Source organism: Carassius gibelio, chromosome B14 (genome assembly GCF_023724105.1).
Source record: "Carassius gibelio isolate Cgi1373 ecotype wild population from Czech Republic chromosome B14, carGib1.2-hapl.c, whole genome shotgun sequence".
NCBI lineage: Eukaryota > Metazoa > Chordata > Actinopteri > Cypriniformes > Cyprinidae > Carassius > Carassius gibelio.
The window spans coordinates 14,057,266-14,072,339 of NC_068409.1; the positions used below are offsets into that span (position 1 = coordinate 14,057,266).

The following is a 15,074-nucleotide window of genomic DNA, read 5'->3' on the forward strand; positions in this document are numbered from 1 at the left end:
TTAATAATTGTCAATAATTATATCAATAATATTTTGTTGGTTTGTTGTCATCGTTTTTATGCCAAATTCAGCTGGGATAGGTTTATTGATATAGTGCATATTATAATATTATGCAATGATAATATATTTGTTATGTACTCTATATATATATATATATATATATATATATATATATATATATATATATTGCAATAATCAATATTCAGTAATTTAACCATCCATTAACTGATTACTTTTACTGTATAGGTTGTTTAGTTAAAACAAATTCTCAGTTTTTTGCACACAGATTACCTTTTACGCTAGCAATTATACATTTCTATTTAATACTGTTACCTGTGAATGATGTTAGAATGTGTTGACAGTGTTTTCTTTACTCGACTTTCTAAAAATACTAAAGCAAATTAGCATTTCATCAGCCTCTGTAGATCTGTGAATTCCTGTTCTCTCTTCACTGAAGATGCTATAAACAGAGCCCCCTTCTGCTGCGGTACATGATCATCGCATGCTGATCTTACATCACATCAAACAGACTCTCTCCAGAGGCAATTTAGCATCAAACATCCAATAAATAACTGCAATCAACAGTGACATGCCAATATGGTGCTACGCACAGATCGGGGTGTTGATGCCATAAGATAAGAAATAAAAAAAAATCAATCAGCAGACGAATGACAAATTACACCTTGAGTAACCTTCACTAGCTGCCTGTTGAAATATTCTTACAAAACAAAGGAGTCATGCAGTACATAAAGGAAACTCGGGTGTGTTTTCATGTGTTGTTATGAAATAGTCTACTTTCACTGTTGCAAGGGCTTTCTCGTGTTACAGGCGGTTAGGATTTAATTTAATATCAGTCACATAAAAGTCGACATAAAATCACAGTGTTGTCTTTCATGGTGCTTGTAATCACTCTAACTTGCTTTTTCGTTTGACAGTCCATTTCAGGGCTCTTTGGACTTGAATATGTGTATTTTCCCTGTTTTATGCCACAGATTGACACGTTAGTATGCGCGTCAGTTGTTTTTCTGACCTACCTGCGAGTCGTTTTACCTTGAGCTGGCATTGGCCTGAACTAGACTGGATTGATTGGTGCCGCAGCCACATGCTGGGTCACCAGCCTTAAATAATCCATAATAGAACGGCGAGCTCGAGCGGGAGGCCTTGAACGGTGCATTCACAGTCGCAAATGGACAGTTCAATCAAATTAGAACTAGCAAAAAATATTCCTGTAACAACTAAAATCCTTGAGCCAAGCCTTGACCCAAAAAGTGTGCACTGGTTGGGGGTCCCTGGATGTGCCCATGTAGGCCCCTCCATGGCTGATGGATTTAATGTGGCCCTTGAAACACTCCATCTGTCTATTCACTTCTTTATAGACTGCTGCTCACTGGAGTGAGCCGAGGATTACAGTATCTTATTAGTGCAGGAAAAGAGACAGGCGTTCACTGAGTCATCCTGCCTGTTGGTCCACATGGACCACACATCCAGCTTCAGAGCACCTGAGGACAATGGCTTCTAATTTTATTTTAATTTTTTGCTGCTTAGGTTTTTGTGTGGTGGTATGGATTCTAGTTTTGATGCTTTGTCTGTCTGATGCATTATTTGGGAATTTTTGTTATATTAGCAGTGTTACCGTACAAGTTGTGTGTTCAAATACCGACCTCTGTGCAACATTTATGCTCTGAAAGATACCTCAAATAATTTGGCTTGTTGAGGACGGGTACATTTGAAATGGATTTTATTTTATTTTATTTTATTTTATTTTATTTTATTTTATTTTATAATTTTGTTTAATTTTAATATTAGTATCAATGTATGTAGATATCAATTTATTTACTTTTTATTTTCTCTTGGGTTTTTGCTATCATATGATTTTATTATTTTATACATTTATTTAATCTATTTATTTTATGTACTATTTTTGTTTTGGTCAGATTTGAACTGAAGCATGTGTGTTCAGTAATTATTTTATTTATTGCTTCATTATCTGTATTGTTTTTATTTGATTTAAAATTTGTGTTAATGTGATCTAGCTAATATTTGTTTTATTTAATGAAATTACTTTTGGAATAAGGCTGAGGGAGAGAGGAGGGGAGAAGATGGAAGAGGGAGATGTGAACTCGTGTTGACCTCGTAAGCATCATGGCTCGATGTGTCGGTGCGCAGCTCTGAATTCTGTCACTGTTTTAATGGCATTTTTTTGAATTGCTCGGATTATTCATTTGTTTGTTTACCTCTCTAGCTTTGGCCGCTGTTTGAGGTCTCAGACGTCCAGAAGCGATAACGGATAATGAAAAGAGCATAATGCATTGAAAGAGAGTGATATGTTTGTCAAACAACATGGTAAACATTACATTATTCAACACAGTTCAAAACACTAATGTGTTTTAAATGCGTATTTACCTCTCTAATTTAGCACTAATGGTAAACATCATTATTGCCACTAGCGTGTCCATACAGGTGATGGAAGCCATTATCTGTAAGATCCAGTGCATCAGAGAGTGACACTATATTCCAAGTCAATAGAAAAATAGAAATTCCACAAGCTGACCTTCTGACTGATAGTAGTGTGTCGTTCTAGTGTAAATCAGTTCCCCCTTAATCCCAGCTCCCTTTGATGAATCTTGGCTTCTCGCGCTCTAGATGCGACCTAATTGAATTTCCTCAGTCACAATGAAAACTTACTCCAACCTGCCAGTTTTGGGCTGTGCCTTTGATAAGCAAATGACCCCCGTGGAATTGAGGTCACCGGCAGCAAAAACAAGAGTGAGTGGAAAAAAATCAAGTCTTTGCGCCAGTCAAGCCTCTGCATCCACTCACAAGAGAATAAGAGCAGCGATGTCCCTGCGGGTCTGTGAGCCTTGTCTGTATTTCTAGACACACACATGCTGTTTGATTTAGCAGCCTCATCCCCCTCACAATAAAAGTCCTGTATAGCTCTAATGAGAACTGTTACTCACACATTTGGAAGGATAACATACTTGAATAATGCATCTTTTTGCCACCTAGTCGCTCCTCTAGCAGCATTTTCCGCTCCTTTTGGAAGCTGTTGGTGCAAACACAAGGAACAGATGTTCGCTGCTGCAATAATACGTAGAGCAGTCACTGCACAGTCACGCAGGGACAGAGATAAAGTTATGGTGTAGTGTGTCAGAACGGGATGTTATCATATCCCTGGATTCTACTGTAAATGCACCATCGAATCCGACCAGGACCCTGTAGTTCCTTGGAGGAAACATCTCATCTATGGTTTTTCCTGTGAGACTGGGCTTTCTTCAAATAACACAGTTGAAAGGATAGTTTAAGACTGAAATGATGTAAATTCTGTAATGATTTACTCACTCTCATTTTGTTCCAAACCTGTAATTTTATCTAGAAACTATTTAGATTGGTTGCAAACCATATCTTTTATTTTCCACTGAATAAGGACAGTCATACTTTGGAACTTTGGAGCAACATGAAGGTGAATAAATGATAGCAGTTATTTATATATTTATTTTGTAATTTTTCAAAATGGGGGTAAAAATCCCTATACAGAATGGTTAATATGTTATAAATATAGCTAGTTTCATAAGTTTTGGAGAATTTATATTATGTATTTTTTGGCTACCTCATTTTATTTTCTATTATTATTATTATTATTTTTTATTTAGTTTTTTTTATTTATTATTAACAGAAGCTAGGAGTACAGAGTACTACGAATATTTGTCTATGTTTAAGAACAAAATCTTATTTAATAAAAAAAATACTTTATTATTTATATATTGGTATAATATTATATGAGAAATACATTTCATTCTACATTTTTAGCATTTTAATTTAGTTAGATTTTTTTTTAAACTTGTCTTACCAAAAAAAAAAAAAAAAAAAAAAAAAAAAAAAAAAAAAAAAAAAACTTCATGAGTTAAAGACCTATGCTTGCATAAAGTTATTTCTTTATTTTTTTGCAGAGTGTTGCATTTTTAAAACACTGTTTAAAAAAAAATACTAAGAAGAAGAAGAAAAACAATTTCTGTGTGTGTGTGTGTGTGTGTTTTTTTTAATCTCTGTATTCCTTATGATGCATGCATTGAATTCTGGGAAATGCCTGGGAACTGGCTGACCTTGTGGTCTGTTATGAAAAATGCACTCGGTTCAGCTCACCCCAGAATTGAAAGCAGCATCATTATTAATCTTTTTCTGAAATTTTACGTCTGTATTTAATAATTTGTTAGATGTCAGCGTAGAAAAATGGGACGGGTTATGAATTTTTAACAATTAATTTTGAAGGTGTGCCGCATGTATTGAGTATGCAGACACACAACACGACAAAAGCATAAAGCAATAACTCAGAATTACGATTCCATCTCCACAGGGCCTTTTTTTCTTTGAGGGTCTAATAAATGTGTCTTCATTTTGGAATAATTTCCTCCATCTGTGAGGGTTTTACAGTATTGGAAGCGGGTGTTCGCATGTGACATTTGGTCTAAGAGTCAATTATTCTTTACCCGCGTGACCTCTCAGACTCCAAAGGAAGGGTTGCTACAGCGACCTCGCTCAGGGACTCAGGGGTTAAGGTTTTAATGGTGTTCCTAGTCAAAGACTTCATCCTCGGTTAATTACTTATTATACAAATTTGCATTACAGTATTATCTTGGCCTATCATGCAGCTAAATCTGTCATGCAGGAAAAGTGAATTTTCATGCCTGAGTAGCGGTGCAAGCCATGTGGCATATTCACAAAAGAGAATAAACCAAATGTGGCGGCCTCAGCGGTTCGTCGTGAAGCGCAGAGGGAGTACAAGGTCAGAAATCCGGGTAATTGCTGCTAAAAGAAACAAAAAGCAATTAATAAAACAATCAGTGTTTAAGATGGCTTTTCCTCTGACTATTTCAGGACTACGCCTGTTTCCCTTAATTGTATTTTACCATTTAATTAGAACGATAATTACATTCTCTTAAAAAAATCACCCCTTTTAGTGGTGTAATATCATAACTATTTCCGCTCATATTGAATTGGTTACGCAATCTGAATTAATTGCAATGCGAGCAGAGCAATTAATTGAGAGTGTGTTATTTTCAGTGCACTTATGTTTGTCTGGATTAGAGATTTGCACATTGAATCTTATATTTCTGACCCGTTGCAAAAGTGTTTCAAGCCTTCAGTGAGGATTAAAGTCCAGACGTTGTGTCAGAGGAGAGCGAGATTGTCTGAGAGGTCCATTTTGATGTTGACGCCCTGAGTAACACTGGAGGGTGGTTTAAATCTAACAGTAATTGCATGTGCTCCTAACGTCTGCCAAGAAAGTGAGACACAAGCACTCTGAGCTGCCCTTTTTCTTTCCTCCTAGAGACTCTCTGCCTAGCGGTGATGGATGTGATGTACATTGATTTGAGACAGACAGGTTGGAGCAAGAACTCAGATGACCAGCAGGAGTTGAGATGATGCATTTCTGTCACATTGCAGGAGCGTCTGATGGAGTTCACATTTTTAATATGAATATTCCATTGATGCAAAACATTCAATTTGAACATTGAAATGTCCAAAAATCAATTTGAATGCAGCCCTGATGCTTTAAAGAAATATTCAAGCATGATGCAAAAAATCTATTATAATGTTGGCATGATGCCCAAGAATCTGTTCAAACATTTAATTTTACCTAAACATTGATTTGGATGTTTTTAAATGAACCTATGATAACCTAACAAAAAACATGTGAATTGAGGAAAATAGATTTGCACATTTGGTCTCATTTATTATGTAACATTTCTTAATGCAATTTTTTTAAATGTTTAATTATACACAGTTACTTCTAATTTCAAACAAAACTATCCTGTAAAAAAAAAAAAAAAAAAATTAGTTCCTTGAAACTACAAATGTGAGTTATTACAAGTGATTTTTAAAAAAAATGTATTTATTTATTATTATTATTATTTTTTTTTACTTAATGTTATTTTGTATTGTATCAACTTATTTAAGCAATCAAAGGGATTAAACTAATTTACAAATTTATGTTCACTCAACTTAAAAATTAAAATCTTGACCGTTTTTCTCACACTCGAGTCATCCTAGGTGTATATGACTTTCTTCTTTTAGATTAATCTGATCGGAGTTATATTAAAAATGGTACAAAAGAAACAAAAAGCAATTAATAAAACAATCAGTGTTTAAGATGTATTTCCCTCTGTTTCAGGACTACGCCTGTTTCCCTTAATTGTTTTTTACCATTTAATTAGAACGAAAATTACATTCTCTTAAAAAAATAACCCCTTCTAGTGGTGTAATATCATAACTATTTCCATTCATATTGAATTGGTTGCGCAATCTGAATTAAATGCAATGCGAGCAGAGCAATTAATTGAGAGTGTGTTATTATATGAACAAACAATTTTAAGTTGTGCACTAAGCTTAATATAGTTTATTGTAACAATTTACTAAGAAGTTTACATGGCTGCCTTAAAATTATGAGTTAAATAAACTTCAACACAAATTAACAAGACAAAAGCTTGTTTGAAAAACTGATTATTCTGTAATGACTGCACAAATAAACCATAACTATAAAATGTCAAATTTTTTATAACATGCAAAAAAAGAAAAATAGTAATAATAATAATTAAATGTCTGGTAGGCGTATCTTAGTTTTAAATATGATAGAATTAACTGCTGCTTGAATGAAAACATTAAAACACATTAAAGCACACAACTCAAGTTTCTAATTTCTAACAGTACTTGAGAAAAATGGCTCATGGACATTGAAGAACATGCAGAATGCATTTCATAGGGCCTTAAAAAAGTATTTGTGAACAAGGTTGGATGGAGAGATAATCAAGATTGGAGGGAGAGAGATTATGGGAGAAATTAGGAGGAAGGTGGTTGTTGAGGGGGATGTGGACATCTTCAAGGTCACCCTTTCGTGTTGAGATGAGCGATAGCTAAGGAAGAAAATATCAGACAGGCTTAGGGGTTGAGGAGATGGTCCAGAGATAATGAAAAGAAAAATGATCTTTGTCTAACCCCCTCCCTTCATCCTCAAAGAGAGCTTTATTATGCGTTACACAGTTTGTGTTGTTGGTGTTGGTTAACTCTGATGATGTTCATTTGTAATTGTCAGCTAAAAATGAATCATTTTGTTGGATGACTTCACACCAGTTGTATAGACATTATTCACCCGCTGCAGCTGACAAATTATCACTTCATCCCTCTTTTTTTTTTTACAATGTATTTTCATAAAAAAGACTTCTGAGCTTTGATGGGATAATCCTAGCCACTCATGTCTGAATGGAAATGCACAGATTGAGTACCCAGGAAAAATCTCTCCCACTGGAAGCTCACATAAACATTAATATCTGTTTATTTATTAATTCATCCCAGAAAGCATATTAGATTTTGGGATTTTCTATTTTGAAGTGATTTCGTATGTCGTACGCTTCCTGCATTTAGCTAACAATGATTGTGACAGCATTCAATCATCTGTCAGTATTCCATGAATTTGCCAAGTAACAAAAAAACTAAAAAAAAGTTTATCTGCACAAAACGTAGTTTGTTAATTTGTTTGCCCTCATCTCAAATAGTTGGCAGCTCTTCAATGGACATGGTGAACCTGCAAAAAACCTTTGGAAACAGTGGACAGTTTGCCACTTCTGTGAAAAGTTTGACAGCTGTGATCAATTTTGCATTGTTGCCAATGTTTAGATGCACCACTGCCAGTAAAGAGCTGCTAATTTCCGCCAACTAATTTGCCAGACATTAACTATAAGTTTGATACAAATAAACAGTTTTTACAAGGGCCTGGCCTCTGTTCGCATCTGTTGAAAGACTGTTTCTGAATGCCTCTATCTGTCTCTGTCTGAGGCGCGGAGCTGAACATGTTTGCTTTGTCTGGTTTGGTCCCAGGACTGCCGGTGATGCAGGTGAAGATTGACATCTCCAGACAGCAGGTGGAGAAGATCTTCGGTCTGGAGGATTACTGGTGTCAGTGTGTGGCCTGGAGCACTACAGGAACCCAGAAGAGCCAAAAGGCATATGTGCGCATCGCCTGTGAGTTCAGCTCTGCTATCTTAGAACACAAACATTTTGACCGAATGCCGTTTTATAATCTGTGTGAGTGTGATAAATGGAATCACAGTGGTTCTTAATCCCAAAATGGTTCTTAATCCCAAAATGGTCTCAGGTCTGTATTGATCTGGATTGGAGAAAAAAAAATTAAATAAATAAATGCAAAAACTAAATGCAAATAATAAACTGCAACTAATTGTGCAGTGAAACGCAGATATAATAAAAAGATAATAACAATGCAGTTCCAAAATAAAGAAATATTTATATTACCGAGCAATAGTAATATATATATATATATATATATATATATATATATATATATATATATATATATATATATATATATATATATATATATTTATTTGGTAAAAAATACAGTAAAACAGTAATATTGTGAATAATATTAACATATAACTGTAATAATAATATAAATTAAAACAAAACAGAATAAAATATTATTTTATTTTATTTTCCTGTGATGGCAAAGAAAAAATTTCTGCAGCATTTCTCTATTCTTCAGTGTCACATGATTATTCAGAAATCATTTTAATATCTATGAAATGTATTTCCTAAATAGAAAAAAAAAACATACTTAGGGATTATCAACAAAATAGGAAGAAAACCTCTCCAGTATTTTTCTTGTTATTACCGACATAACATTTTGAAACCAGACTACATTATTTGGGTTTACGTGGCTAAATGTGTTGTGTGCCATCAGTTATTGGCTTAATATAATATCCTTATGATTAATTTGTAAGTATTTTTGTTTATTTAGTTAGTTATTTTGTATGTTGAATTAAATGATGTATTGGTATGAGCATCGTTTCATCATTTCGACCCCAATGTAAAATCTCAGTCTCAAAGCAAAACAATTGAGGATCACAGGTTAAAGCAAATTAGTTAATTTCCATCTTCCACTAATAAATACAGACCCTGAAATAAAATTAATAGCTTAACTCTTTGGGTGTTGTGAGTGGAAAACACGATAGCTGCTTAACAGGTGTTTCCTCCCATAGATATTGACTCCATTTCTTTGAATACCTTGATAAGCAAATACTGTGTAAACAAAGTCTTTTGGTAAAATGCATGTCAAAACAAATTAATTAGTAATCCCTATTGTCTTTAAAGTGCTCTACTTCACAGTAGCATATACTCTTTTTTTTATCACTCCACCGTAGAGTGTTTTGATAATGATATGCTTTCTATTAAAAGTTATTTTGAAATTCCATTTAGCCAATCAATCTAACACTTATGTTTCGTTTTTCCCCAAGGCTGATTGATTCAGTTGGTTTTATATGACTTATTTAATGTTTGATTGGGAAGTTTGATCAGGAAGAGCCTGTGGCAAGGAAATCTGCTAATCTGCAATGTAACACTTTGTAATTGCCTCAAGAGGCCTGGTGGTTTTGATATCTCTGTGTGATTAAACACCAGGAAACCGCAGCACCACACCGCCTCGCTCAGAACAAACGTCAGCACAAAACAGAAGAGAAGATGTCCTTACTTTAAAGTAGCATCTAAAGGAAGATACGATACAGTCATGTGTATATATATATCATTTAAAACAATGAATAAAGCATTGTGCGATTAAACTGGATTTGGGATTTGTCTCCGTATGGTGCTTATAAATATTCTGAATGGATATTTATCTAGATTCACCTCTGATTTACTTTGGTGTAATAAGAAGGACTTTTACAGAAATGCTCCCCTTAGAAGAAAAAGGAAACGTCTCACCAAAGAATGATTACAGTGACCAGGGGCTCTGAAAATGTACTTTAAAAGTGGTTCAAACAGTTTGTGTGCTACATAACTTTCAGCCTGTCCCTCCACACAAAGTGCCATGAATTCTGAGCACTTTCAATATAGCACATGAGTCATATGGACCACTTTTGTGTCTGTTGTATGGTGCTTGAGTCTTTTCTGGAGTTTGAAAGCCCCAGTCCCCATTTATTGTAATTGTACTAAGGTGAAATATTCCTTTAACATACCTCTTTTCTTTGAGAGTTTTCCCCTCAAAGTCATGACAATGTCATCTCAGGACTTGATGGCCATCTAATCCTTTGTGCCTCCCCTATTCCCATTAAATCCTATTTAATTAAATCGAATGTCAAAGACCCCTCTTCACCTCTTAATGTTTGCAGAGGCCTGATTGCTGAAGACAGGCATGACATCTGTTTTGAGGAATCTAAATGACTGGCAGTATCATCATTATTGAGAGAGATTTTATTCCCCAGCATCTGAACCGAAGACAAGTCTGCTGTCTCAATGGACACCACCTTCCAAAAGCTTTTTCGTGTCAAAACAGCTATAAATGTTTATGCAAATATTGTTTGGAAATTGTGCCATCTGTTGTCAGGAGGGCAAGAAAGCCCTCCATCAAGAGTAATGCAATTTTGACGAGCAAATACAATTCGACTCGCATCAACACTTGTCCCAGGGGTTTCAGGTAGAGTGGGTGGTCGTGTGGATACCACAGCCTCGGTGCACTATCAAGTAGTGGAGGAAGATAATGCAATTCCTCCTTGTTGATGCTTTGCCTTTGGGCTGCAGACAACCATTCTCTGAAGCAACCAAGCAGGGTCTAATAAGCACTCGGGTCTGTGACATGGATGCTTCTAAGAGAGAAAGGCCACTCACAGCTCCTGGTGAACATACACGGTGCAAACAAAGCCCTGAGTTATTATATGAAGGAGCTCTGGACCCAAAATACCCATTGCCAAATATGAAACGGATAATGTTAGATTAAATGGCTTTCAGTTTACCTTCCTGGTGATAGATATACACATTCTGATCCACTTTATCACTACTGGAGGATTTTAGTTGATATTTTTGCTTGAGATCCCACAGAAAATTAAAAAAGAGAAACATGCAATCGGTTTAAAATCTCAGTTGTTTCCCCAAGATTTTTCATTAATGCCCTCTTCACATTGATTTGAAAACTAAAGACAGTGAGGTGAAAATTTGTGTCTATATAAAATCTAAACACACACACATGAAGGCCTGAATTTAAGACTTATGTATTTGAATTTAAAAGAAAATGTATGTACATCTGGATTACACAGTTGCGTTACACAGAAATGCATTACATTAATGCATTACTGTAACCTAATTACTTCTCCTGGTAATTCAGTAGTAATGTGTAACATTTTACATTTATGTAATTTGATTAGTTACTTATGCCAATAGAATTACTTAAGTTACAAATGCAATGTTAAAAGTAATGAAGTAAAAATCATGTTTTGCGCATCAATATTCCCTTTAATAAATCAATGGAGAATTTGAGCTAAAATGGAGATGAGTCTTACAACATTTAGATGCAATGAAATGTCGTATTTCAGATTGTATTAATCATATTTCAAAATGTTGCAACATATTTTAGTCTCGGATTATAGTTTGGGAAAATTTCAAGTGAATGTGTACAAGATTAAGTCACAGTAACACTAATATAAGTAAAATCAAATGACTCATTAGAACTGATTAAGAAGCGTCAGCATTACAATTCTATTACAAAAGGCTTATTCCTCACAGCGTGTCTTCTTCCAAAAATGAAAAGTTGAACTTGAATCTTTCTTTATATATGGAGCTATTTTATAGGTGAGATCAGACTGGAAAGACTATACCTCGTGTTGGGTTCATACAGATTATTTTATCAATATTTGTTTTCGACATGACTGACTTTATTTAATAATAGACACTTCAAGCTTTATTTAGATATACTGTATTTCTCAGGTCATTTTCATTTATTTTAGTGATTCGTTTCAGGAAGATATTCACAGAGACTGAATGCAGAAAGCGCACCCTATTTGTTTTATTTATTTTACAAAAAAATTATAATAAAAATAAAAATAGGCTACTTGTGTATTTTTTTTCAGTCATTATTAAATTAATGAAAGAATGAGTTTATTTTTGTAGTGTATTTTCTAGGTTTGATAACTTGAAAAGTAAACTTGAAAGTAAAGTAATTAGTAATCTGATTACTTTATAAATGCTGTAATCAGTAATGTAATCAAATTACAGTTTTAAAGAAGTAATTAGTAATTTGTAGTTGATTACTTTTTTTGAGTAACTTACCCAACACAGCTAATAAACCTGATGCAAATTTGTCAGTGATGCAGAAATGAAACAGAAGATTTCTATAGTAGTATGAGTAAAATAAATTAGTTTTAAATGCACAGTAACCAGGTTCATGCATTTGACATGCAGTTTCAGTCTCGTACATCTTAACTAACTGAATAACAATCTTATTTAACCATGTTCATAATTTATAACTAAGTAAATCATGTTTTCACAATTGCACTTGTGCATAATGCATCATATCCTGCACACATATGCACAAAATGTCAGAACACATACTCACCATGCCATTTCAATTTATTTTTTGCATATTGTTGGGCATATGCAATCATTACTTATATATCTTTAGTTTATTATGCACATCGGGAAGTTTATATGTTTTAGGTACAGTTGTGCTTTTAGGTTTGAACATAAATGTTCCAAATGCACCTAATAACTAATTAATAGAATGATTTTGCTCTGCAGATCTGAGGAAGAACTTTGAGGAGGAACCGCTGGGTAAGGAAGTGGCACTGGATCAGGAAGTCCTTCTGCGCTGTCATCCTCCTGAAGGTGTTCCTCCTGCAGAGGTGAGAGCAACAAGTAAACATGTTAACACCCAACAGCTCTGCTAATTATCCCTCTCGTTAATGTACTCGCACAAATGTACCAACGAGCCAGAGATCTGACGTCTTTCACCATATTCCGTCTGTTCTATGAGTAGGACTTGGATGAGGAGCCACACAATGTGATTTGGCAGCTCTGGGAGTCCCATTAATAAAACATGTATTTTTTGCACTGGTGCAGGAGTAGGCCTGCCTGCGACCAGCTGTTGCAGCACAAAATGACCATACCTTCAAACCTAACAGCAGCGACATATTAGTGCTGAATTGTCGCATTCATCTCCACTTTCACAACAAAAGTGACTGATATGTTTGGCATCATTCATTCTGTATCTTTTTTTTTCAGTCTTTTTAAATATTATCAGAATCCCAATTCCTGCTTTTAGTTCTATTTCTGATATCAAATATATAATTTTTTTTTTTATTGTACAAAGACTGAAAAATTATAATCCACTTTTCTGCTGCCCCATGCTGCTATGCAGTGCCTGCCAAAATTTAACATCTTCAGCCGAGGCAGGGTCTTTGGGAGCTGCCCAGAATGGCCGCTGGATCCGGGAGCATACAGAGTGTTTTCCATCCGTTTGAGCCAGATTAAAGCTGTGAAATGTTTTCTCTGTGTATATGACTAGGTGGAGTGGCAGAGAAACGAGGAGCTGATCGACCCCAAGACTGACCCCAATTTCTTCATCACGGTGGACCATAATCTCATCATCAAACAAGCCCGCCTGGCAGACACAGGCAACTACACCTGCGTGGCCAAGAACATTGTGGCTCGACGAAAGAGCTCCTCGGCTACTGTGATTGTCTACGGTGTGTTTCTTCTCATACTTCGCTCCATTCTTAAATCCCAGATAAATGGACTTTACCTTTCAACAGTCTGACAAAAGTTTGGGATGGTTTTGACCCAGAGTCAGGGGTAATTTACTGAGAGAGGTAGGCTAGCTTTGATGGACAACTCTATTTTGATCAGACTTTGAGAACAAAATGTACTCACTGCTTAACCTTGCGAAAGATTATCTGTGTTTACTACTATTACAGCAGTAGTAGTCTGCCTCCAATTCATTTTGAACATTATTTATTTATTTATTTATAAGCCTGGAAAAAAAACATGAAAGTTATTAGAATCGTTTACTTTTTTAGATGAGAAAATACTCATTGTAAGTTTGATCACCTATATTTTTTTTTTAACAGCAACATTTAAGATGTTTTGCAAGTTGCTCCACGTGATTTTCATGTTGTGAATATTTTTATTTAAATATGCAGACGTACAGTACAGACCAAAAGTTTGGACACACCTTCTCAGTCAAAGAGTTTTCTTTATTTTCATGACTATGAAAATTGTAGATTCACACTGAAGGCATCAAAACTATGAATTAACACATGTGGAATTATATATGGAATTATATACATAACAAAAAAGTGTGAAACAACTAAAAAAATATGTAATATTCTAGGTTCTTTAAAGTAGCCACCTTTTGCTTTGATTACTTCTTTGCACACTCTTGGCATTCTCTTGATGAGCTTCAAGAGTTAGTCACCTGAAATGGTCTTCCAACAGTCTTGAAGGAGTTCCCCGAGAGATGCTTAGCACTTGTTGGCCCTTTTGCCTTCTGTCTGTGGTCCAGCTCACCCCTAAACCATTTCGATTGGGTTCAGGTCCGGTGACTGTGGAGGCCAGGTCATCTGGCGCAGCACCCATCACTCTCCTTCTTGGTCAAATAGCCCTTGATGCCTTCAGTGTGACTCTACAATTTTCATAGTCATGAAAAAAAAGAAAACTATTTGAATGAGAAGGTGTCTCCAAACTTTTGGTCTGTACTGTACAGTGTTGGGGGTAACGCATTACAAGTAACTCGAGTTACGTAATCAGATTACTTTTTTCAAGTAACTAGTAAAGTAACGCATTACTTTTTAATTTACAAGAAAATATCTGAGTTACTTTTTCAAAAAAGTAACGCAATATTCTTTGTTTTTCCATTTATTGACTGACAAGTCTCCAGTCCCCATACTGAGAGAAATCAGAAGTACAGAGGCGTTGTGTGCACTGTGTAAACATGATGTAGTTCTAGACTAAATGTGAATGTGTATTAATTCATCCCACTCACAAAAGAATTTAGAGTTAGTATTCATCAAAATGAATTAAAACAGTGAAATACAAACTTAAAATATGACACAAACCTGCAATAATTAAATGTTAAATAACACAAATGTATCTAATCCCATTTTATTAACTTTGCTGCTGTCCTTTGAAGATCCAGTTTAACCATACTAATAAGCAAAAATGACTTTAGATAAACTAACTATTGTGCTTCATTGTTTTTTTTTATTGCTGAAGAGTGTTGAATCTTCTTCTCCTGTGTGCTA

General features: G+C 34.9%; 1 protein-coding gene across 4 annotated transcripts in view; it reads left to right on the forward strand.

Annotated features, from left to right (window-relative positions):
• LOC127971571 (netrin receptor UNC5A-like) overlaps positions 1–15,074 on the forward strand; it is a 174,959-nt gene that overhangs the window by 101,407 nt on the left and 58,478 nt on the right. For all 4 annotated transcript variants that reach the window (XM_052574670.1, XM_052574667.1, XM_052574668.1 and 1 more), the window contains exons 3-5: positions 7,873–8,016; positions 12,574–12,677; positions 13,340–13,520. In XM_052574670.1, the coding sequence (XP_052430630.1) occupies positions 7,873–8,016; positions 12,574–12,677; positions 13,340–13,520 (429 nt within the window). The remainder of the gene's footprint in view (positions 1–7,872; positions 8,017–12,573; positions 12,678–13,339; positions 13,521–15,074) is intronic.